Source organism: Aptenodytes patagonicus, chromosome 2, assembly GCF_965638725.1.
Source record: "Aptenodytes patagonicus chromosome 2, bAptPat1.pri.cur, whole genome shotgun sequence".
Lineage (NCBI taxonomy): Eukaryota > Metazoa > Chordata > Aves > Sphenisciformes > Spheniscidae > Aptenodytes > Aptenodytes patagonicus.
Genome location: NC_134950.1, coordinates 160051212 through 160077672, shown reverse-complemented (window position 1 = coordinate 160077672; position 26461 = coordinate 160051212). Strand labels below are relative to the sequence as shown.

The 26461-nt window shown below is 36.6% G+C and overlaps 1 protein-coding gene across 2 annotated transcripts in view; it reads left to right on the top strand.

Moving 5' to 3' along the window:
* The window catches only part of WDR37 (WD repeat domain 37), a 54239-nt gene that overhangs the window by 3578 nt on the left and 24200 nt on the right, over positions 1-26461 (top strand). Inside the window, exons 2-10 of one of the 2 annotated variants that reach the window (XM_076331880.1) lie at positions 2016-2047; positions 5915-6092; positions 10058-10154; positions 12724-12819; positions 12987-13051; positions 18258-18393; positions 19820-19891; positions 22023-22067; positions 25287-25363. In XM_076331880.1, the coding sequence (XP_076187995.1) occupies positions 5955-6092; positions 10058-10154; positions 12724-12819; positions 12987-13051; positions 18258-18393; positions 19820-19891; positions 22023-22067; positions 25287-25363 (726 nt within the window). In that variant the 5' untranslated portion in view covers positions 2016-2047; positions 5915-5954. The remainder of the gene's footprint in view (positions 1-2015; positions 2048-5914; positions 6093-10057; positions 10155-12723; positions 12820-12986; positions 13052-18257; positions 18394-19819; positions 19892-22022; positions 22068-25286; positions 25364-26461) is intronic. The other variant, XM_076331881.1, reaches the window with a different exon arrangement.

The window sequence follows — 26461 nt, the reverse complement described above, 5'->3', positions numbered from 1 at the left end:
TACATTTCGAGGAACATCCAGTTTTGGTTGAAAGTATGCTGCACTAAATTTGGGGGGGGGGGAACGTTGTAATGCTTAGGTGGATTTTATAAGGCTTGAGCACACTTATCAGTGGTTCTAGCATCTGTGATCTGGAATGGTTTTGTTTCCTAAATATTTATCTTTAGAAAACCAACTAGTCTTACAAAGAAGTCTGTTTAGCCTGATCTTTCTCAGGTGTGCTGTATTCTTGAAGCTTGCATTGAATTAATGTCACTTTAATGTACAGCATCCTTGAAACAAATTGTTCACTGAAGACCTCAAAATGGAAGTTTTACTTCTTTATTAATATGCAAAGAAATAAAATTTAAAGAATGTAGTGGCGTACATTGATACTTAAATTCCCTTAACTCATGAGTAATGCTGTCGAACCGAGTTACGTGTAATTAAGAACTTAATAACTGTAATAACTCTCCTCTCTTTCCCCTTTCCCTCCCCACTGTGAAAATAACCCATGTTAATTGGCATCTTTGTATCTTAAGGTTTTGATGTTGCACAGGACAATAATTACTATTGTAAAAAGCCGTTGTTCCTTATGTAGTATACACTGAAATTTTGTTCTAAACCGTGTTTGAAAATGAGAGACCTGAGACTGTCTAAGAGATTTAAGAGCACACACAAATACAGTAAAATTGTTTCTGGTGGGGTGGGGTTTTTTGGTGTGTGGTGTGTTTTTTTTTTTTTTTTTTTTTTAACAATCCTTTAAATGGTAAGTATTAGTGTTGCTAAACTCTAAACAAAGTGGAGCAGGGAGATCTTGGGTAAGAGATGTTGCTGAAACTTCCTGATGCTTTCCCTTTCCAGACTTGTGTGTTGTCTTGAATGAACAAAAAAGGAAATGCAATACTGTAGCCATTCTGTCTGTGCTCTGACACTTCTTAAAACAGATTTTCTCCCTGGCTTCAGCAGCATGCATACTCCAGGAATTCTTTCCTTTCAGCAGTCTGCTTGTTCCTTGTTCAAGAGTAGAGGAAGTAGGCAGGTAGAATTAGTTGATTGCTGCAGTGAATTTTTAAGTCTAGTGTGTGCACTTTTGGTGCCATTTCTCTATTGTAGCTGAATAAAACAGTAATTGGTTACACATCTGCTCTTTACTGTTACTCTGATGAAATATTTCCTGTGACTGAATACGTGTACCATCTGTTACAGAAAGGTAGGTGGCAGAACTTTAATTTAACACACTGTAAAATATGCTGTGAGTTTAATTAAACAGCATAACTGAAATACCGAAGTATCTTCGCATTCAGAAAGTAGTAATCACCTATGGTCTAGATGTTTTCTAGGACACGTTTTTCTCCCCTACTTCTGCTGATTGACTTTGTCAGAAATTAATTTGGTACTGTTCTCTTGAGGCTTTGACAGATCATTGTGTGAAGAACACTATGCAAACGTAGCATTTTCCAAAACAATTGAGCAGAAAACTCAATATGTCTCATAAGCTCACTTTTTAATAATACAGTACTTGTGAACTGCCACCCTTATTGAATATAGTTTAGTAGTACAACACTCTTCACCCTTTTGTGTTTTTTTTTTTTTTCTTTTTTCTTGGAAAGTACTTTTGTTCAGCTTTTTTTAGTCTTGATTGCTAATTTTTAGCTTTTGTGAATTCAGCTTCATTTGGTTCAGGAAATGAGAGTCCCATACTTCTTGGTGATTTTGCATCGTACTTGTAGAATTACTAAGTAGAAGGAAAGTGAATTTATCTTTTCAGAACCCATTTGTAACACTCAAAAGTTATTGATTAACAACATCTGACTAACAATATATAATGTGTCGTTTTGAAGCCTTTTTTTCTTATTTCGTTTGACTTTTTGATTTGGTGCTCAGCCTTGACTTTTGTTGATGTTTTCCCTCACCCCCCCTTTCCTGTCATCTGGTGTGTTCTAACTACAAAAGTTTCAAAAATGTGAAAGACTTTGACTGGTTTGTATACTACTGACTGTTTCACTAATCAATATTTAATATGGTTTTCATAGGATATGTAACATGACACTGATATTCTGGACAGGTAATTTTCACTGTTTGAAAACCTTACATAATAAGGGGAATCAGGTAACTGCTAGAAATGAGCACCTTATTTTTTTTAGCATCATATTGCCAAGGATCTGTTTTGTGAAATCTACTCTTCAAAAACCTATAGCTTCTTTCTGTTGCAATTAGCATCAAAATAGTTCTGAAATTGTCAAAGTGAAGTTAATATTTAAAGGGACACTGTCACTTCTTTAAAGTGAATTTACATCCTGGTTCTAAAAACTCTTTAATTACTGCTCCCTTACTGAAAGTTTATAGGGCTATTTGGTGGAATTCAGAGCAATATTAAAGGCAGTGAAGCTAGTCCTCTTCGGCTTCTCCTTCCTATCCTCTGTATGCACATGCCTGCGTGTTGCCTCTTTGGTTGCAGCTTTGCTGTGGCTGTGTGCACCCTCTTGCAGAGCCTGGGGAAGAGCGTGCATGCTTGCTCTCTCCAGAACAGTGCATGAGTGATGTGGTCATGCTGGTGCATGAGGAGAGTGCAATTACTGTCAATGACACTGGCTGCAGGTGAAGTGCTGCTACCAAATAGATACAATAATGGAGGTGTTTCTTACCTAATCTTTTCTGTTTGCTTATGAGCTGTGAAAGTAGAAACTTTTGTGTAGTTAATGTGAGAATTTCACTATGTAAAAACGTAATCTCATGCATTTGACTGTGTCCCTTTAAATTCTACATGCCAGAACGTACAGCTGCTGAATCTGTACCTACTGATACTGAGTGGTGCAGTTGATTCGCTTGAGGGAAGGGATACCATCCAGAGGGACCTTGACAGGCTTGAGCAGTGGGCCCGTGAGTACCTCATGAAGTTCAACAAGGCCAAGTGCAAGGTCCTGCACCTTGGGTTGGGGCAACCCCCGATATCAGTACAGACTGGAGGATGAATGGATTGAGAGCAGAGGACTTGGAGATACTGGGGGATGAAAACTCAGACATGAGCCAGCAATGTGCACTTGCAGCCCAGAAAGCCAATCGTAGCCAGTGGTACAAGAAAGACACGGACCTGTTAGAGCGAGCCCAGAAGAGGGCCATGAAAATGATCAGAGGGCTGGAATACCTCTTCTATGAAGAAAGATTGAGGCAGTTGGGGTTGTTTAGTCTGGAAAAGAGGATTCTCTTGGGAGACCTTATTGTGGCCTTTCAGTATTTAAAGGGGGCTTATAAGAAAGACAGAGAGAGACTTTCTGCCAGGGCCTGTAGTGACAGGACAAAGGGTAATGGTTTTAAACTAAAAGAGGGTTAGATATAAGGAAGAATTTTTTATGATAATGGTGGTGAATCCATGGAACAGGTTGCCCAGAGAGGTGGTGGATGCCCCATCCCTGGAAACATTCAAGGTCAGGTTGGGCGGGGCTCTGAGCAACCTGATCTAGTTGAAGTCATCTTCAACCTAGATAGTTGAAGATGTCCCTGCTTATTGCGGGGGGGTTGGAACTAGGTGACCTTTTAAAGGTCCCTTCCAACCCAAACTATTCTATGATTCTATGAAGCAGTCCAGAAAAGGGTATTTCTTGGTAAAGTCCTCTAAAATGAAGTAGCTTGGCAGCAGAGGGCAAATGGAAGTTAAAATAGTTAGAACAATGCCTGGTAAGGCATAAACCATATTAACATCTCTGTGTAACTACAGCTCAGGAGCTATATCTGGCAGGAATTAGAATTAGACTTTTTTTTTTTTTCTCCACAGATCTTAAGTGAAACGGTGTTAACTGATTTATGTGATTATATGTAACTATGTGTATGTATAGATAGAAAAATGTTTAACACATCTGTGTGTGTGCACACAGAGTTCGGTGCTTTGGGCCTTAAAAAATAATCCGAACGCTGCAGAAACCAGTAAACTGAAAGCCATTGAAAGAGTGGTTCCCAAGGGAGATAGGAAGGAGGGTGGAAGAGAGGAGAATGTATGTGTTTGGGATCTGATCATATTTTGAAAAGAAACAGAAATGTGATGAGCACTGAAAACCTGTTCCTAACTGTTGACCATATGTCCAGGAACAGGAAGATACTTAGTGAAGCCCGGAAAATTGGCAATAACTTGTTTATTGGAATGGTCTTTTTTTACTTTCAGTGCTGTCTTTCTATGGCAGAGGAAATCTAGCCACAGTGAAAAAACAAATCTAGTCAAACACGAAACTACCCAATGATAGTTCTTTCTCTTCTTTCTTCTTTAATTTTTGAACATAGCTAATTAGTTACCATGGATTAATCACACATAAAAAGCTCTGATGGGATTAGGTGCAGGGGAGGGCTGTGCAGAGTCCAGAGGAAATGAACAAAATCATTTCAGTGTGGTACAAGATACTGGTGCAACCTGAATTTTACTTTAGATTCACTATGGAATTGGTGTCAGGTTACTGGAACGCGGGTGTTCCAAAAGCTAATTAAAATACCAAGTTTTTTAACGAGAAAATTTGAGGATGGATGGGCATCAAAACCTTAACTAAATCTAGTCTCATTTTGATATAAATTTAAATATCCTTATATATTTTCATTTTGTGATAAAAAAACCAAAGCAAATTTGAAGCTGTTTTTATACATGGCACATACTGTGTTTTAGTAAGCTATGCTTTTCCTTGGCTTTATGATATGTTAAAAAGCTGAAAATACCATGTCAGAACCACTGAACTGGTTAATGCCTAGTCTTGTTAATAGTGATGGTGCTCATTCCTAGCGTGAGATCTAGTGTGTTGGCGGATCTTAAATTGGAAGTGGCCCTGGGTTTGGTTTAAATTTTCTCTGATCAACTCATTTAAAAGGAAGCTCAGTTGCCTTGTTAGCTTTGCCAACTCTGCTCTCCTATTTCTCTGCAGACTATTGCAGCTATTTTAAGTTGTAATTGTTGTTTCAGAAATCATTTATGCTGGAGAATGAATTTTTATTTTGTTCTCAATGTTCATGATTGAAAAATTTTGAGTAATCAATCTTAAAACATTTGAAATGTTTAACAACTGGTACCCCATGAAACTAAAAATAATTTCTGTTGAATATCAGGTTTAATTAAAAAAAAATCCAGTAATTAAATGTTTGTAAAAAAATAAGATTTTGACAGTAAAGAATATATTCTCCATGTTTGTGCAAGAAATCAAATATGATTCGATTTTTCTTAAACAGGGGAAAGTAGTAGATCATGCATGGTAATATTAATTGGTGATACTGTCAGGTGTTTTTAAGGATACTAAAATGCATATTTGGCTTTAACAAGCTGACAAAAATTAACGATAACAACAACCTGGTAAGTCAGGTGCACTTTCTCGTAAGTTCATGGGCGCTTTTACTATCCAAGTAAGTGAAACCATGAGCTGTCAAAAATGGTGGAAAGTAGTTTTCTGTCATAAAAATTTATTTCTGCTTACGTGTAAAGAAGCACATGTATTAAATTTTGTATACTAACACTTAATGTTGCATAATACATTTTTAACCTGACAGTGTCCCTAAATTATCATGTCTGTTTGCTTTCATTTTCCAGCTGGGTTTTAATTTTGCATGCATTTCAGTGAAATATAGTATGCATAATAGTTGTTTCCTGGAAGCATTTGGGGGCTGTCTCTGCTAGTGTTCTCCAAAATGAGCAAGGTAGTAGAATTAATTTTCCTTTTGTGGAGGAATGTTAGCTAATGAATAAGTAATGCAGAAGTGATTCCACTTCATTTACGTATATGCATATGTGTTTTTGAACTTAATGTTGTTTGAAGAATAGCTGTAAGTAATAGGGATCCCTTCTTTTTAATGACACCCCAAACAACTACAAAATTTAGTAGAACTAAATATTTCTATTTTGAGAAAAAAAAAATTAACTCTGATTAGTTTGGCAAAGCAATTTGTAACGTGTAATGCTTGTCCTTAGTTTATCATAGGAGCCTCTGTGAAGCTGTTTTTTTGAAGTAATGCCAATAGAAAGTGGAAGTTGTGCATCTGCTCGCCAAGCAAAGCAGAAACGTAAATCGCACAGTCTTTCAATCCGAAGAACCAACAGTTCTGAGCAAGAACGGGCAGGACTGCAGAGAGACATGTTGGAAGGGCAGGTAAGATAATATACTGCTGCTTGGATAACTTCCGTAACTTTTTTTATGAGGAGTGTTTTCTATGCGAAGAAATAAATAAACTTAAGTAACGAAATATGTCCAGTAAAGCTGCAGGAACAGCAGACTTTCCTGCTTGTAAGTGCTGACTGTCTTTGGAGACTATTGATGTGGATGTTGACAGTGTTCCAGGTTGTATTCAGACCTGTGGAGCTTTTTATCGGCTTTTGTGTGTTCTTACATGAATGATAAAACCATGAAGAAATACAAAGAAACGGCCTATTTATTTTGCTGCAATCCCCCCTCCCCCCCTTAAAGTTGGAGATTGAGTCTTGATTTCATAAGTTTGAATTTGGAATAATAGTAACCCAGAAATATGAATAAATCAAAATATTTATTACAACTCTGATAGGGAAGGTATTAGTGGGAATGCTGTTCTGCACTCCTTTCCGTAAAGTAAACAAATATTGCCTGCTTGACAGAGGCGTGAGCTGACTTAAATTTTTGTTTGTGTTATGTTTGTGTGTTGGTTTTTTTTTTTTTTTTTTTTTTTTTAAATTTGGCTCAAATGAAGGTGTGATCTTCTGCGTATTAAACTTAAGGGAAAGAACAACAACCACAAACTTCTGTAATTTTCTTAATCATGTCAGTCTGTGTAGTGGATACAATCTGGAGCCACTTGGAGTGTTTCACCTAATGATATTGAGATTAACTGTAGGTAAGGCTCCTATAGGAAGTGTTTGAAGTAGTGCTGCCAAAGATAAGCAAATACCAGTTTGAGAACTATTTATGGTCAGATTGACTATGCATGTTAATGTGGGCCTGGCAAAGATGATGCTAAACTTGATTTTTATCAGAGAGGTGGTTTGAAATACCAACAGTGTTTGGCTACGAGAAACCTCCCTTTCTGGACTGTGCAGATACACTGAAGGGAAAACCTTGTGTTTTCTCAGTGTTGTGACATACTTTTAAAATTTTTTTAAACTGAATCTATTATTTGGTAAATTACAGCATTAGTTTTCTGGGAACTAACAGAGCCCAGGTTGTTGCTTCTAGTCATCTAGAAGCTGGAGAGCGTAAGTACTTGGACAGAAAACTGTTCATGCACTTGGACTATTACAGCCTTACTTCAGGAAAGGAATGAAGGGCAGCTGAGCGGTCAAGGCATGCTGTCACTTCAGTGTAGTAAACCAAAATTTTAAGCTGTTTTAGTATTTCTTATCAAACTCTGTAAGTGTATTATGCTGTAATATGTAAATATTTTCAATGTTTTATGTATCATTTTATTTAATTTTGTTGACCTTTAACCTTCAACAACCTGTGGCAGATTCTAATGAATAGAGAGTATTAATGCCCCTTCACAGTGGAGCTGTAAACCGCATGAGATTTAGATAAGTACTTTTGCAGATAAACAGATAACATTATTACATGATATTTTAATAAGCTAATTTAAATAGCTCCAGCTTTAAAGAGAGTAAAGGAAGTGGATGTGTTTTACTATGCTGGTTACTTTAGGACAGGTTTAGATTTGCTTATGCTTTCAGGCTCTGAGAAGTGGATTGGAAACCTTTCCTACATCTCCTTTTCTGTTTCAAAAGTTGTAGGATAACTTAGTTTCTTTCATAACTTTGCTGTATGGAATTATTGGGTAATTGAATAGGAAATAATTCTTCTAACTTCGGTGTTTCTCTTAATAGTGTTTCATTTGTATAGTATTCTTGTTTAATTAATTTTGTTTCAAGTTGGCGTTAATCGGGATCTGTTTCACGTTCTGGTTGACTGTGAATGCATGAACAAAAATACTGTCTCAAGGGAGAGGCAGATGAAGATAGGAATCTCCTAGGGGGGCATAAGGAGCATAGTACCACTTCTTTCAGCACAGTGCCTGTTTCAGCACAGTGCCACAGCTTAAAATAGTTGTGAAACTGGTGTAAAACTGAATTGTGCATAAGCAGATGTGCTCTATGTTGTGGCTACTAGTGGTTTCTCTTGCTCTTCTCTTTAAAATTGATGTTCAGAAATAAGTTATAAAATCGGGATCGTGATAGGCTTTTCTAATTGTTTCTGAAGACAACCATCTTGACTGTATGAATCAAAATGTGAGTGAGATTAAATTCTGGTTGTTTAGATGCTGACTTGGTGGAAGGTGCATGCTGCCCTCTGATGGCTAGTATGCACACGCTTCTTCCTAATCCAGCCAGTTTATAGGAATGGAACCAATTTCTTTTGGTTTGGGTTTACTGGAACACTTAAAAACAAAACAAGCTATAATCACCCTTAAACTTGCATTGAATAATGAAGTTCACTCGTATTTGGGTGGTGTCGTGTGCTAACATTTGTACTCCCGTTCTAGTAATGCTTATTCTGTACTTCTAGACTTGAAATAGTGGTTTGTGCCGTGACAGAAGCTGACTCAGTTTTCTTTTTTTGCTCATAGCTGATGATTTCAAGATTTTGAAATTACATACTTTTGCTTTGTTTAACAAAAGTAGATGTTGCTTATAGGCACATTCCCTGTATATTTGATAGATGAACATTGATGTATTAATAATATGGTATACATGATACCATATTAATTTCACTTTGATATTTGGTAACTTGTTTCCTTGCATAGATATTTCTCAGTTTTTGAATACAGCTGCATTATTTACAGGTTTGTCCGGTAATAAGACGTTGTCTTACTGAATTCTGAGCTGATGGGTTAGATATGCTACAAAGGAGTAGTTGAACTTTTTCATTGTTAGGGTAAGGCTCAGTTAAGTGGAAACTTCTTTTAAAAAAAGTTTATAGCTGGCTACCTAGATAAATAATAAGTGCAGTAAGCCAACTTACATATTGTGGTCCACCAGCAACTGAAGAATAGGACAGGTTTAGTAGAATTTATTTATGTAGTGAGCAAGGATGGTTCATCCCTTGATCCATACTTGTAGTGGATTAATTGATTATAGTTATTAGACTAATGACCATATTTTCTCCTTTCTAATTTGCCATTTTTAGTAGCATGCTGTGCTTTAAATCTTAAGATGTTTGTTAGTACTAGGTTCTCAATGTACTGCAGTCAGTTGTCTTCTGCTTTACTCACTGTCTGCTCAACAGTATTTGATAAAAGAATCATTGATACAGTGAGAACCTTGACTCCCAACAGAAATCAGTACTTACTTGTTTTGGATATGGTATGCATTTGTTCAGGGAAAATATGGTGCTGATCTCTGTTTTATAGGCAGATGAATAAAATTTAAATAACTTGCCAACAGAAGCTTGTGGTCAAGCTGTGTATTGAGCTCAGATCATATAAATCCTGTGTTAGTGGTTTTATTACATGCTTGTTTTTGTGCCTTGGAATTGCTATGTTGATTATGCTGAAGAAAAAAATCAGCCCTCTGTGAATTCGCTTCAAAATACTTTCTTTGAAGAGGAGGTGCTTGAATAATATCTGGGGAAGGAGGGATTAGAAATTGCAGTTTCCTTCACACTTAGTTGTGGTTAGTGAGAAAAGTAGGTAGATGTTAAAAAATATGTTTAAAAGGTTAGTTTGTCTCAAGCTTTGGTAATAAGGTGCTTTGTGATGACAACTTCCTAGCCTAATGCATAGTCAATTTCTGAATTACTTTGTCAACCAAAGGTATTTTTTCTTCTTGAACTGGAAGTATCTTGACATTATATTATAGATTTTTTCCCACCTTTCTTCTTTAATGAGTTGTACACGTATCTTGGTTTTGTAATTTGTCTCTAGTAAAAATAAAACCCCACAGGTGATTTGAATTCTGTCCCTTGAAAGAGAGAGTATGTAAAATGAATAATTTTATGATGCACAGAGGTTTTTTGTTTTGTGTTCTACACTAGTAGTAGTTTTAATTTCCCTCCTTGCTGGGAGGTAGATAGAATTGTTAAAATCAGTTTAAGATTGAAAGGTAACTACATAAAATATATGTAAAGAAAAATATAAACCCCAATATTTTGCCTTCTAGGATTCTAAACTACCATCTTCTGTCCGGAATACACTCCTTGAACTTTTTGGACAAATAGAACGGGAGTTTGAAAACCTGTATATTGAAAATTTGGAATGTGAGTATCTGTTTTTTTCCAGCAACTTATGAATTGTTTGGATTTAGGATATAGTAGCGCTAATTGAGATGCTTACCTTGGATACTGTAGTGTAATTACTGTAGCTTTTCTCTGAGGAGTTTAAGAATTGTTTTGAACTTGTAGCCAAAGATGGGGTTTGTACCTTTTCAGAAAAACCACTTTATTAGCTCTTTGACACAAGTACTGAGAGCTGATGTGTGTCATCCTCCTTGACTCTTAGGCAAAGAAAGTGAAGTGGATTGTCATTGTAGGCTCTGGTATACACCATGCTAATCTGGCAGTAACTCCGTTCAGCCGTTGCAGTTTGTGGCTTTGTTGTATATTTACAGGCTTAATTTTAATGATGTAATATTAGTAAATGAAATTGGAAAAATGTCTTACTTGAAAAAGTGTACAATGTGGTTGTTTTGGATCATACTACTTAGTACATTGCATAACCAGCACCTGCAGCTGTTCATGAATTTTGAAGTCGAGCACACAGCTAAAAATTCCAGGTATATCTGCAAAAAATGTTATTTGTTTAATGACAGTGCAGTTGTATGGTAACGTAAGTGATCCAAGGTGATGTAAGAGGATCCAAAGTAAGTAACACAGGCAGTCATACAGTAAAGCCTCTGCTCAATTTTCCTTGCTGGATTTTGGAAGCTGTGTTGGGTGGCTTGGCTTCTGAATTGTGGAATGTCTGGTTTGGCTCCAAGTCAATTTTTTTTTTCCACACCTAATCTGTTCCCACAGTTAGACCAAACAATCATTAAAAAAACCAAAACATTCTTTTGTGCTTTTTGAAAATATGCTGGCTTTTTATTCTCTTAAAACCTGAGATTGTGTTGGTTAAAGGCTATCATCAACACTACACACTTTTCAGTGACAATTTGCACAACTGAGTTCTCAGCCTCCTGCTGAGAAGTTGGCTGGTAGCAAGAAAAGTAGGGATTCCCCCGTCCCCCCCCACCCCAAACTTCAAAAATGTTTGTCAGAAAACAAGCGGTGAATTTGTCTGTACCGTCCAGAGTATGATTATTTTCCTTCCATTCCATTTCTGTTTCTTCTGCATCTTCCTTCTTCACCTCACAGTTCTAGTTCCCTCCTGGCCTTTGTGATCTCTTTCCACCCCCCTGACAGTTTCTAAATTTTTCTCTTCTGATGCTCAGTCTGTGATTTTTTGTTCTTGGTCTAATTCCTACATTAGTGTTGTGGTTGCCCTATGTAGAGAATCTCAGGTTTTTCATCCCTGGCTCTTCATACACTCCCTTTCCCTTATTACAACTTATTTCTAGCTTCTTTCTTTTCTTATCCCTTCCAGGCTTCGGTCTAAATCCTTTCAGGCAATCCTTGTATCTGCCTGGCTTGTTTGTTTCAGTCATCTGTTACTACAAGCCTGTCTCTTTGTTTACGTCTCTTTCATATTGTCTGTATTATAAAAGTTTAGGTTTATGTGACTGGGAAGGCAGGAAAGAGAATCTTGCTTTGCTCATTTCAAGCACTTGCATGTGGTATGGAAGTGTAAACTGAGTTTTCTAGTGCTTAGAACTGAGACTTCAGTGAATTTCTCAGAAATGGCAAGAATCATACTCCTGATGGGTCAAGTTCTCCCACATTTCAAAGCCTGGGAGTGAATGACTTCTTTAAAAGAAGTCCTAAGAATTTGTGGAAAGGCAGACCTAGACTTAAGAACAGTGAAAAACTTTTTGGTTAAAGCCTCTCAATGAGATCTCACCTGAGGAGAACACTTAGAGTATCAGCCCAGATTTTGAGAAAAAACTATAAGCCACTGAAAATGTTCTTTATAAAAAGAAGTTGAGCAACTTTAAACCAGCCCAGCCACTGGAAATCATTTACGAGTACCTGGTTTCTTTTAGCTATGCCATCGCTCTGTCTTGTGTTGAAACAGCTCTGGTGCGAGTTACAAATAATCGACTGAAAAGCATATTCTTGTTACAAATACATGCTTTGTCTGATGTGCAATGAAAATATTTTGATCGTATTTAGTGTTTCTAAAACACTTGAATGTAAAATGTATATGCTGTCCTACGTTTTTTAATGTATTTCAAAGTATAAAAATATACATTTGCTGCACTACCTTTCTTACTGAAACTCTAACAGTAGACAGGCATTCAGGGGAGAATACTATTTCGTGCTTAATAAAATCTTTGTCAAGAAATGACATACTAATTCTGTAGTTAAAATATTTATCACGCTGCAAGTTTTCTGTCTTCTGTTGGATTTAATTCAATACAGGTGTTGCATGTATTTCACAGAAGCTGTTTTGTTAATCCTTAGCCACATTTATTAGTAAAAGTAACAGTAATTAGAAGCCACTAATACTTTCCTTGGAATCTGGGTCAAGGTTGGTCTCTGAAAAATTCAGCATGTGTCTTGGTTTATGTCTTGGTGACACCTGCTTTTATAAAATCATAGTTGATCTCTTTTCCTGTCCTTAGCATAAAATAGATTACTTACTAACCATAACAATTCTTAAATAGTATGTTAATGGTGTTGTTAATGATACTCAATTTTTTGTATGAATGTGAATTTTTGTTATTGTTAGTACGTAGAGAGATTGATACACTGAATGAGCGTTTAGCAGCTGAAGGACAGACAATTGATGGAGCTGAACTGAGCAAAGGACAACTGAAAACAAAAGGTAAGAGAGCCACAAAGAATCCTAAAATAGTATTTTTGAATTTACTTTTTGTCTACTTTGCTGGCCAAAACTTATAATTGTATTGAAGTGAATTAATACCACTACTTATACAAATAAGCTAATGCTGTATTTGAAATATCTTCCTTTGAATTTATTTGTCTCAACAGCCAGTCATAGTACCAGCCAGCTTTCTCAGAAATTAAAGACAACTTACAAGGCATCTACTAGCAAGGTATGAGAAAAATTAAACCTCTACTCATCAATGTGTACTAACATGGCTGTCTTTAAGTTGTAAATTGTGGTTTCTTTAAGCTGAGTAGTGCTGTTCTTTAAGTAAACCTGCCTCATGAGGAACAGTATCTTTATCTTGGATTCATCAATTACCCATTACTTCAACCACACTATATGACATTTTTACAATAATTGTTCACCTTTTCTAAAGAATGAATGTTGGAGGGGAGAGAGTGTGTGCACACGTGCGTATGTAGGATTACTCTTGTAAAGAGAACTAAAAAACCCATTCAGTTTCATGAGGGAAATAGAGAACTTAGAAGGTAGTAAATTTCTGAATAAAGATTTGGGTATTGCAGTTGAAATGGGGATTTAAGTAGGCATCTATACGTGTACTATTACAGGTTTTTGTGGGTTTTTAAAATCATTTTTGTTTTTCAGCTATGAGACTAGAAGGGTTTGTTTCCTTTATGTTGCAAGCCTTGCAAATTAGTGGCTAGCAATCTTCTTTTGCCTGGTCTCTTAGCATAGTTACCCTTTCTGATGTTTTTCATTTTGCACGGCTGCATGTGTCTGGTACTTTTGTTTTCCTCTTTCCCTCCCCTTTTTTAATTTTCATAGAGAGTTTACTTGCTGCTCTGTTTGCCCTATCTCAGGGCCGTTTCATGATACGTTATTAAGGGTAAATGAAGTGTGAGAAAACCACAGTGGGATCTGGTACGTGAACCAACTATATAAGAAGCTCTGTGCTGAACTGTATTGCAGGCTAATGTGTGGTTATTGAATGACTCTAGATGTCTTTGAAATACCATCTGTTAAGTAGTCTGAAAGTTTGAGCATAAGAGTAGTGTGGTGAAACAGATCTAAGTTACTGTGTTTTATTTGGTCTCCTTTTTATTTTATTGTTTCTCAAACTTTCTTTTTTATTGTCAATCTGATGCATAGAGGTGCCTCTTCCTTTTTCTTAAGAGTTAATGACTTATGAATTCTTTAATGAGGCCACTTAAATAGGGACAACATGATATTAATAGGGACAAAATAGTATTAGTACATCTACTATGTAGTTATGAATTGGCACTTTCTTTAGTGTAGTGTTGGGGTATTTGTTTTTGTGGTTTTTTTTTTTTTTTTTTTTTAAAGGCTGGTGTTAAATGCCTGTCGTCTTTTACTTGCTTGCAATGTAGCACTCGTATTCTTTCCCAGGCAAGGCAGGCGGACCTCGCAACTTCAGCGTGGGAAGCTGGGAAGTATGGGGTGGAGACTCCTGGGTAACTGCTTTGCTTCCCGGTGTTCTGATATGCATGCACAGCAAAGTAGTCATGAGTAGTGGAACATGAAGAATTTAATACCTTATTACAGACATTGTACATCTCTCTCATATCAATCGATAACCAATAGATGTTTGAATGTGCTGATATATTTCTTTCCACAACTTTGAATCAGAGTTTACGGGGGGGTAGAGAGGAATGCTGAGGGGAATGATAAAGTTGTGAGCATCTCTCTCTCCAGTGTGTTCTTTGAAACCTTTCTGCACTTCATGAGAGTGGCTTTATTTCGACTGCTTCTTCCTTCCTGCACAGAAGAGTCAAAGCTGCAACCTTTTGTCTCTTGACCCACAAAGAGACTATAGCCAAAAGTCAGGAAAGACTATAACTAAGTTTCTAACAAACAATGATCTTTCTGTCTGTATACTGACTGGATGCAGTTAGAGTTCCCTAATACACTCTCTGAGAAAATGACATCTGAAGAGTTTTAAGAGTTCGACAGCTTTGAAATTCTTATGTCTATATTTATGAGCATTGAATGAACAACGCTGTTCACAAAAAATGGGTTGTGTTCCAAACTCAGTGGGGTAGTGGATTGCAACTTTTCAGCCCATCCTTTATACTGTTACTGCATGCCTAACTTAAAACTTGTCAGAATTCTGTTTGGTTTTTTTTTTTAATTTTTTTCTTCTTTTTTTCCTCTGTGGGTAATTAGAAGAGACTTAAGTTTTACAAATCAGTTGTTTTGTGTAATTGCACACGATTACATTTTTCTGATTGCCAACCTATAAAAAGTTTAGGTTTGTTCTGAAATGAGCTTTCAATATTTGCTTGTTCTTATGAGAAAGCTGACCCTTGACTGCTTTAATATTGGTAAAACATGCTAAGACTAAAGTAATCTGTTAATTTTCTTGGGGAAAATGCTGAGGTAAACATGCTTAATTCGAGTCCTTCTTAGAAAATTCCCATAGCTGGATACTTTTCATCCCTTAGCTGAGTTAGGAGTCTGAACATTAAGTTGGCAAAACTCGTACCAGACAAGGATGCTTTTAGCAGCAGGCGTTATCCACCAGTGCCCAAATCCTGAAGAGATGGAGTAGATTTAGTGCTTGGTACTCTAAAAATAATTTTTTCTATCTGTTAATGGACAAGATCTTGTAATTTAACTGCAGTTGTTTGTAGGTGCAGGAATCGCTATATGAAACTTACATTTTGTTTCATATACATTTGTTTCAATCGGAGATGTTAACAAGATGTTATTGCTGATGTTAATAATCCCTGGCTATGACAGTTGTTAATACATCAGGAAAACATGAACAGTTTAAGCAGAATCCTAAAATAAACGGAAATTATGTAACTCGCTCCATCATAAACTGACTTCCAGGATCTCTGATTCTTTTGGATCAGGAAAAGGACTCTTAAAGGAAGGTATTTCTTCCCCCAGCAGTTGAAGGGAATAAAACTTTTTCGAAGATGTAGTTTTTGACCTCACTGCTTAATGTTACTCCACAGGACATTCTGTTCATCAGTCACAGTGTAATGCTGCTGGACTGGTCCCGAGTTGATCAAGTTTTCGTTCTTATTTCTAATGTGTCCTGTCCGTTTAAGGGACATTTTTACAGAGTGTTTCAATTTGTTTGCCATGCAGTTGTTTCAATTTGTATTCAGTTTTCCTTGTTAACAAATCTCTGTATAGAAGGAAGTACATGAAACCATATGGATTTAAGAAAGAGGACAGAAAAAGCTGAAACATGCTCAAGATATGATTGCCTGCTTGTTTGTATATGATAATCTGAGACCTGCTGAAGTTATTTTAAGAACTTTCTGCAGTGCAGATGCCTCTTTTTAGCAAGTTGCATGTTATTTAAGTATTTCCTTTCCCTTCTTGGAAGATTGTTTATATATGGTTAAGGAACCAAGAATTAATCCAGGCACTATCTAGTTTATCCAATTACTGGTATGTGAAGTGAGGGAGAACAAAAAAGAAAGGAAAAAAAAAGTGTAGAAAAAAAATATGTTAAATGAATATCTATATCTGGATATTTAGTGTTAGATAGTTTTCTTGAACTCTTACCTTCCATGTGTTCATTCAAGACTGCTAATACTCCAAAAGGAGTTTTGCAGCCTTGCCATTAAATGGTCAGTGAAACCACTGTCCAGCAGTTCTGGAAAATCCATGCTTGTTGATGAGTAGGAGATAGTTTCTCCTTGAAAACTTTTGCATGAGGATTTGACTCAACATTAGAAAGACAGAATGCAAGCATAGTTTGAGTGTGGGGTTGAGAGTTGAAAAACTTCAAGTTTGGAATCGGAGATGAGTGCTATATTAGTCCTTAACTGTTTACTTAATTCTGCTGTTCCACTTCTCATACATGACTCCATTTAGTTTCAGGACTATATTCAATGTGAAAGTTGCATGTGTAGGATTGTATTCAAGGCCTATGAAACTCTGCAGTGTGGTTGAACTAATGATCTTTACCATTAACCCATTTTCTTTTCAGTGCATCCTTAATGATTGTTCTTCTGCTGTGAAACTGAAATGCATATTAGCTGTTTAATTTGGAATTCAAATAGGGCATTATCACTTCATCATTGGAAAGTTGACATGCTCAGAATTTGGAATGCTCTTGCAGATATTCTTAAACTTGTAAAAACCTTGCTTTAATGACATACTTAAGACCTTCTTTTTGATACCAAAAACTAATGGGATTTTAACCTTAGTTTACGGTATCTGAAATGTAGACTTAATTAATTTTCTGACTTTTACTAAGCTATAGATAAGTCTTAATGTGATTTGTGTTGAAGCATTTAAGGGTTTTGACTGAACTGGTCAGATAGATACCTACCCATAATTGCATGCAGAGGAAAACATGGATAAATGGAAGTAGTCTTTTTGTTTTAGTTGTAACAAAGCTTTTCAGATAGTCTTTCTCAAAGAGCAGTTATGAGCTTCAAGACTTGTGAGGTAAAAATAGGGTATTTCTAACAGTGGTTTTGCTTTTTGAAGTCATCTTTCACCACTCTTGATTTCAGTTGTCTCTGGAAGTGTTCTAGCAAGACAAACTTTTTTTTTTAATATTGCAGTCCCCTTTCATCTGAAAATGCAGAATTTCTGCAATTCGGTTCCTTTCTGTAGATATTGAGTGTTTTCATCCTTCCTATACTATAGTGCCTTGTAGTTTTACCATTTTTGCTAGACTTTTTCTTCCTTTTATTTGGTATTACTTACGCACGTACTAATTTGATTTAATGAGTCTGCCCTATTTTCCTCTAATAGCATTGACTTTGAGGAAATGTGCTTATCAAATGTTTAGATGAGTTTGACATATCTTTTTTTTAAAAAAAAAGCTTTATTACGCAAATAAACTGTCATATGCTCTCAGGTTGATGTTTGATTTGATTAGCTTTGTGCAGTTTTGAAGAAAAACAGCAGTGAGTGTTTTAAATGGGAATGTTTCTGGATTTTACTAGAATTATGTAACAAGTACATTTTTTCAAAGACGTTACAATGGACAACATGGACTGTCTTTAAGTTATCAGATGTACTTGTTTGGGAATAGGCAAGGAAAGTTTTGAATGGTGGGGTTTTTTTTGTTGTTTGTTTGTTTTTAATTATAATCCTTTACCCAAACTGAATGGGAAGTGCATACTGCATTTGTACAGCTCATTACTTCAATGAGATTACGTTATTGTCAAACAGAATAGTTTATCTTGCATTCTGTAAAGAGGGAGGTGTTATTAAAAAAGAAAAAAAAATATTGAGGTATGTTTGCATCCAAACTCACTTTCCTACTATCAAATGTCAAATTTTTGACAATAGTGAACAGCCAGAACACCAAAGTATTATTATGAAAAAGTTAGCGTCTATTTGTATTTGTGAGATAATTATTTATTCTTGGGTCAATGTGGAAAAAAAATATGTTGGTGTCTCTGCTATTTCAGATTGTATCCAGTTTTAAAACGACAACATCAAGGGCAATCTGTCAACTGGTAAAGGAATACGTTGGCCACAGGGATGGTATTTGGGATGTCAGTGTTGCGAAAACTCAACCAGTGGTGTTGGGAACTGCATCTGCTGGTAAAGTTTTGTGTTGCTTGAATCTTTAGAAAATTCTAGTTTAGTCCCTAAGCTATAGCAAAAGTAGATCAAAAGTATACTGGAATACTTAGCTCCACACTGAAAGAGTCGATTTAAAGAAGTTCAGTAGCTGAAAAATTCTTAAATTGTGGTTTCCTTGAAATGCATTTAACCTTTAGAAGGTTCAGATGTCCTTGTTGATCTTTCTGAAGTATGTGCCAGGTAACTTCCATGCAGGTCACGCTCTTCTTAGGGTCAGCCCTAGCCTGTTGGATGGTGTAAATGGGTGGGTTGGAGAGCTGCTTGCTTGGAGAGGTCTCTCGCACAGAATGCTATACTGTTGTATACAGAGATCCCCACAGACTTCCTACTGTAATATTGTTTAGCCTTTGTTTTATAGAAGCTGTAGACTTAGTCATAGTTTGCATATTCTTGTATTCTTAGGCAAAAGCCGGATGAATGCAAGGATCTAGGGGCAACTAAAAATCTTAATTTTCAGATCTTATGTAACTTACTAGATTCCTTCTTCTCTACTTAAGAGAGGGAACGGGTACTAATGAATAAATCACTAAATCTACTATGATCCAAAAATCAATCTAGAGCCTTGTGTGGATTTGGAAAATTATTAGGGAAATAAACCATAACCAGTTCGAATTGGTCAGTTTGTAGTGACGGTCTTTTGAAACTGGAACAGAATCTGAAGACACTGGGCATAAATATTATGAACCAGAAACCTCTGCTTCATAAGCTGAACTGTTACCATTTTTATGTGTCCACTGAGGGGCACATTTCGTCTTTGTGTGGGATGTCTTCTCTTTGTCCTGATTTGACTTGGAAACAGCATTCTCCAATTCAGCATTAAGGTTGTCCCCACTTACAAATAGTTATATTAATTATTTATTTTGGTGTGTGGCAGGGTAAAGGAGTGGCATTGGGAGTGATTTCCTTTTTAAGTAAGTTTTAGTAGGGCTCTGCAGTGACCTATGTGCATTTGGGACTTCTATGCAGGAAGTAAATAGTTTGTGCATAGAACTCTTGTTTGTAGTGACTGTCTGAGTTTTTCACCACTGAGTGCTTTCTGTGTTCTTTCTGAATCTTGTGATACACAGTTGGAGCATTATACATAAGTATATAACCAAGTCAGAAAAAATATAAAAAGTAGAATTTGCCTTTAAATATTTACTGCAAATTAATCTGATTGGGACAGCACCCTCACTTTTTTTGAGATGCTTATTAAGTTAAAATGACAGGAAGCTTTTATATTTTATATATAACGTAATAATCAAGAGGAGTTGGTCTTTTCTACATTTGAAGTCTATTTCATATGGTATGCTCTACATCCGAAGATAACTTGTTTGTTGAATCGGTTAAAAGTGAAAACCATACATTTGTAACAATATTTACAGCTACTTTTTAATCTTTGTAGATCACACTGCTTTGCTGTGGAGCATAGAAACAGGGAAGTGCCTTGTCAAGTATGTAGGGCATGTTGGATCAGGTAAGATAAGGGCATGTTGTGAAAACTCAAAACTGTGTGTTTGAGAGGGGGAAATGTGTTTTGGACAACTAGAGAAATGTTTATTGTGGTTTCACTTGCAGGTTTACCAACACCATTAACAAGTCAATTGTGAAGTTCCGTTAATGTTCATAGAGAGAATGTTTTGTACTATGATTCTTAGAGGCGCATTAAGACAGTTCCATAAATGTTAAACGAATAAACAAGCCCATATAAAGAAATTTACAGGCACAGTTATGACACTCAGAAGTTAAATGTCGGAACTCATTGAGGTCTCATGCATATGCAGAAAAAGAGAAGTTTAAAAAATTAGCTGTTTTGCAGGATCTGTGTTATATTTGGGATACAAGATACAGATGCTGGCTGACCATCTATTTGCACTTCTTTGGTTAATATATGATCCCATATATAATTTGTTGCATAGTATTAAAATCTTGTTTTGAAGATGGTTAATCCAATGTAGGCGTTTGTCTTCCTCTATACCAGTATGAATATTTCAGAAACAGTGTTTTTAAACCCCTCCTTGGGTGGAGAGCTGCAGTGCAGTAAGTGTTTTTGATGTTAATTTTTGGTGTTCAATTTGACAAGCACCTGATTAGCCCACTTATGTCTCATAACAGGTTACAATATAGGGTTTTATAGACCAAAGGTGGGGAGGTTTTCCATAGCTTTAACTTGCTGTTGAGAGTTGATCACTTCCAGTGATCATACCCTGGAGTGTAGAGTCATGCACCCAGGAAATGAGGAACGCAGTTGTTGACCTGGTACGTTTGGTTAAGTAGCTCAGCTAGTACATCCCATGAACTTTGTGGCAAAGGTACAAATAGAATTAAGTTCTCCAGAGAGTGCTCAGCTGCTTCAACCATAAGTTCTACTTTTTTTTTCCTGCTATATGACTTCTAGCTCCTACAGCACAAAGATACTAATAGATAGATGCATAGAAACAACAGGTAACACTTTAATTTGTTCAGATATCTCAGGTTGCTTGTTGCATGGAGCGGGTACCTTTAGCATCTGGAAAGTCGCGTTTAAAAACTCCAATCACTTGCATTTTCATGCCGATAGTTGTGTGTTTTGTTTTGTTTTTTTTTAATTGCTATTTGGATAACCATGAAAATAATAAAAGCTCTAACCTGTATTTAAACAGTTGTGTGTAAACTAAGCAAAAAACACAAAAAAATTATATGCACTATAATTTATAAAAATTATATAAATTTAGATAAATTATAGAAAAAACAGTGTATTTTTAATTTAGTAAAACTTTTCTTTACTTGTTTGCACTTGACAGTTGATTTGAAATGGAGCGAAGGTGTTGGGTGCCAGCAGTTGGTGCACTGTTGAGTTAGTTCAGCGTGAACAATTTAAGGAGTATCTTTTTAGACTCATTACACCACACTCTCCTGACAACATAAGCATCTATTTTACTTGTATGATGGATGAAAATGATTTCTAAGTTCTTTCTTGAAGAACTGTTGAAGAGAAGCTTATGTATTTTGCAAATGAAAGTGCTTAGTAATGAAAAGTAATTGAATCTTATGCACCGAAATAAAAAATGAAGAGCTTTGTAGGTTGATAGAATTCTTGCAGGGCTATTTTAAAACAATCATGTTTTAATTACATATGGCTGTAGGACTGAAATCTAATTTGTGTTATTTGCATTAGGTTTTTAGGCATTTGTTCTTGCAATCTTAAGCAATAATCAGAAAGTTGATGGCCATATATAGTAAGTTTTTTGATTATGTTAGAAATAGTTATGAGTACTTAAATTCTCTTTATGGAAGTCCAGAGCATTATCTCCTTGTCAGCTTACACACGATTATTTGAACGTAGTTTGTTTATCCTCTATAACATGAAAAACTTATACTAGATTCAGGAAATAACTTGCTAGAAAATATGTATTGTTGTATAATCAACTAGAGCTGCTTTCCTTGGTACTACATAGGTTTATGTACTCAAAATACCATTGTGCTTTATCTCACTTAAGAGATTGCTATACTACAAAAAATTACTTAAAACTGAAGACTTCTTGATTTTTCAATGCTTTTAATGATAAAACACTGTGGAAAAAATTCTTCTGGTATACTGTCTTAAAACTTTACTTTGTTTTACACAGTAAATTCCATAAAGTTTCATCCAGCTGAGCAAGTGGCTCTTACAGGTATGTAAAACTTTTTCATATGCTGAGTATGTTACTCATGATGGAAAAATAAGTGTCATTTGCTAGCATCTTTTTGGTTGTAGCTCCTCTTCCTACTGCTTTGTCAGTATCCTTGTTGATTGAATTATTTTTATATTTTAAGGCATAACAAATCAGAGCTAGATTTTTCCATCTGCATTTGTCATATCATTGTCATTTGTGCTTACCTGCTCCAAAACAGACACTTAGAATCATACATCAGCTGAATGTTCACAAGTCCATGGGGCCTGATGGGATTCACCCCAGAGTTCTGACAGAGCTAGCGGATGTTATGGCAGGACCCCTCTCGATCATCTGCCAAAGGTCTCGGGAATCTGGGGAGGTCCCTGCTGACTGGAGTAATACTGGCTAGCTTCCAATCTACAAGAAGGGCGTGAGGGAAGACCCAGGGAACTACAGACCTGTTAGTCTAACCTCGGTTCCTGGACAAATTATGGAGAAGATCATATTGGGTACTGTTGAAAGGCATTTAAAGAATAATGCAATCATCAGGCACAGTCAACAGGAGTTCACAAAGGGAAAGTCCTGTTTAACTAATTTGATATCCTTCTATGATAAGGTCACCTGCCTAGTGGATGAAGGGAAGGTGGTGGATGTAGTTTTTCTGGATATTAGTAAGGCTTTTGATACTGTCCCTCACAGCATCCTTCCAGACAAGTTGCCCAACTGTGGGATGAGCAGGTTCACAGCGCACTGCGTGAAGAACTGGCTGAGGGGCAGAGCTCAAAGTGTTGTAGTGAATGGGGCTACATCTGGCTGGTGACTGGTCACCAGTAGTGTTCCTCAGGGCTCAATTCTAGGGCTGGTCCTGTTCAATGTATTTATCAACGATCTGGATGCAGGAGTTGAATGTACCATTAGCAAGTTTGCTGATGATACCAAACCGGGAGGTGCTGTTGACTCTCTTGAGGGACAGGAGGCCTTGCAGAGGGATCTAGATAGACTGGAGCATTGATCAATAATTAATGGGATGAAATTTAACAAGTCCAAATGCTGGATTCTGCACCTAGGATGGAGTAACACCGGGCACAAGTATAAACTGTGAGAGGAGTGGCTGGAGAGCAGCCCTGCAGAAAGGGATCTGGGGGTGCTGGTCGGCAGCAGGCTCAGTGTGAGTCAGCAGCGTGCCCTGGCAGCCAAGAGGGCAAACCGCATCCTGGGGTGCAAACACTGTATAACCAGCCAGTCAAAAGAGGTGATTATCCTGCTGTATTCAGCGTTGGTGCAGCGTCACCTTGAGTACTGTGTGCAGTTCTGGGCACCACAATTTAAGAAGGATGTGAAGGTCCTTGAATGCATCCAGAGAAGGGCAACAGAGCTGGTGAAAGGGCTGGAAGGAATGTCCTATGAGGAACGGCTAAGGAATTGGGCTTGTCTAGTTTGGAGAAAAGGAGGCTGAGGGGCGACCTCATTGCTCTCCACAGCTTCCTGAGGAGGGGAAGTGGAGAGGGAGGTGCTGATCTCTTCTCCCTGGTATCCCATGATAGGACGCATGGGAATAGTTCAAAGCTGTGCCAGGGGAGGTTTAGAGTGGACATTAGGAAGCATTTCTTTACCGAGAGGGTGGTCAAACAGTGGGACAGGCTTCCTAGAGAGGTGGTCGATGCCCCAAGCCTGGCAGTAATTAAGAGGCATTTGGACAGTGCCCTTAATAATATGCTTGAACTTTTGGTCAGCCCTTAAGTGGTCGGGCAGTTGGACTAGATGATCATTGTAGGTCTCTTCCAACTGAAATAGTCTATTCTGTTCTATCTTAACCCTTTTGAAATACATGATGTTTCCAGAAGTAAAGGAAAAGAATATTGTGATATTGAGTGTGCAGAAAAAACAGCTCAAAAATATGACTGTTAGTGTAAAGGTGTTTTCAGGACTGAGAATACCATCAGTGCAGCTTCAGGTTTGAAAACTGTTTAATGTGGTTAACACTATGGTTCACGTGGTCCAGCAATTAGGGCACTAGCTTTGGGATTAAAGAGATCTGGATTCAATTTGCTGCTATTAGGTAAGTCATTGTAAAATGAGGATAACTATTACTGAGGTTAGAAATTAAAACACTGCTTCTTTCTGCATCCACAGTGACCACTTGAAGGTAGGAAGTAGAATGCCTTCTACCTAGGCTAACAATGATTTAAGTTTGGCTATTTGGATTTTTCTGTTTTCGTATGATAACAGTAGTCATTGTTTCAGTACCATAAACAATGTTGCTATATAAACTGACTTATAAAAACCAAAACAAACCAACCAACCAACCAAAAGCTGCCCATAGCTAGATTTTTGTTCTTCTATTATTTTTCTGAGAGGTGGTTCTGCAAAGTATTTTCATTGAAAAGTTTTCAGGGGACCTGTTCTTCAATGTCAATTGATTGATTTAGAACTGACTGAAATAAAAAAATCTTCTTCCCTGATCCAGAATACTGACACCAGAATTAATATAAGATTGACGTTTCTTCTAGCCTTCTTACTTGGTCTATTGTGCTTGCCAGATCTATGCATACTCATAACAAACTCGTTTTCTTCTCAATCTAGAACTCTCAACACTGTATCCTGAGGTATTAGAGCATGTTTGTTCTGTCCATAACAAGGAGAATCTTGAGTTTCTCCTTCGTTAATAATGGATAAGTCTATTTCGAAAACAACTGAAGTCTAAAATCTGGTGGTACCAATCTGCTGAGCTGTAAACTGGTGCTAATTAAGCTGAGTTGCGTAAGGCAGAGCTTCACACTTGTTCTTTGGGGTTTCTCATTAAAACCACGCTAAAAACATTTAATGGAAGAAATCATCGAATGAAGATGAACCCCAGTGGTTTGAGGAATAGCAAATGAAGGATGGCACCTGTTGATGCATTAATGCCTTCTTCAAATGTTACATATTAGAACAGCAGTAGTATTCATGTTCTGATGTGCAGTATTTAAGTGGATGTTTTCACTGTAGGAATGATTAATTTGGTAGCTACTTATATTTTGCATAATGAGTTATGTTCTTAACAGTATTGAAGCCAGGAAAGTAACCATTGATGTTGAGACTTGCTTACCAAAAAGGTCATAATGGTATCTGTTAGAAAAAGATGCAACTCAGACAGTATTGCCAAATGTAATGTTAAAGCTTGTTTTTATTGTCCATGGAAATGCTCTTATTTAGTGTCTCTTTTTTTTTTTTTAACCCCCTCTTCCCCCTGTGCAGCATCTGGAGACCAGACAGCTCACATCTGGAGGTACATAGTACAGTTACCTACACCTCAGCCAACTGCAGACTGCAATGTAAGCAATCAACTTACTGCAACCAAACTAATTGCACAGCAATTTTACCAGATATAGGTTTTATGATAAGATTGAATATTAAATTTATACATAATTAAAAAATTACATGATTTCAGGATTGCAAAAGGTGGGATTTTAAGGTTTTAGTTTAACAGATATTCAAAAAAGACTTCATGTTTTCAAAGATCTATGGTGCAGAATAGAATATGCAGCTTGCAAGTATATTAATTGACTATTTGTTCAAGGTAATGAATGTGTAAGTAAATGAACTGTTGAGTAAATTTTTTTGTAATAATTCAAATCATAAATAAGAACGAAGTTCTTTTTAGACTAGTTAAATTCTTGTAGCTTAACTTACTGAAGCACCTGTATTAGCTATAGTCGCTATGAATTGAAAATTGATGGTAGAGACTTGTATTCTTGGCATTTATTTAGTTGTATCTTTAAATTTGATTTCTAATTGACCCTTGCCAGCACTTATCACACTATCTGACGTTGTTGTCCCCAGGCTTTTATTTAGTCAGTATTTAGTGTAGACTGTCAAATGCTGTATTTGACTTAAAAGCACCCTTACTAAATTGTGAAGACAGATGTAGTTTATAACATGAGCTTCTCAGTAAGCTGAGTAGGGGCAAGAGATGGCTCTATGAGATAGATTTCTGAATGGAAAATGTTTGATTCGGTTTACTTGATTTGCCATTTCCATTTTGAAAGAGCAGTACAAACGGTATCTTTTTAACATCCAAATATCATGAAAGAAAAGCCTATTTGTCTTGCATAAGTGAAATAGGGTTCAGAGATCGATGCTTCCTGGTTAGCTAAAGAATTTATTTTGCATCCAATTTACATCAGCACTGCATGATGACAGTGTGTTGACCAGCAGACAAATACTGATGTCGTGATTTGGATTCTAATGGTTAAAAATATGGCTATAAATGATTGTCTTCCCAAAGGTTAAAATAGTCAGTGTCCTGTTAGATGCTTCCTACTCTTAAAAATTTAAAGGAAAAGAAAGTCCCTTGATACATGTGCTGCAGTGAAACTTGAGGGTAATACAGTGAGGGGAATATAAAAGACTTATCACATAGTAAAGGGGAC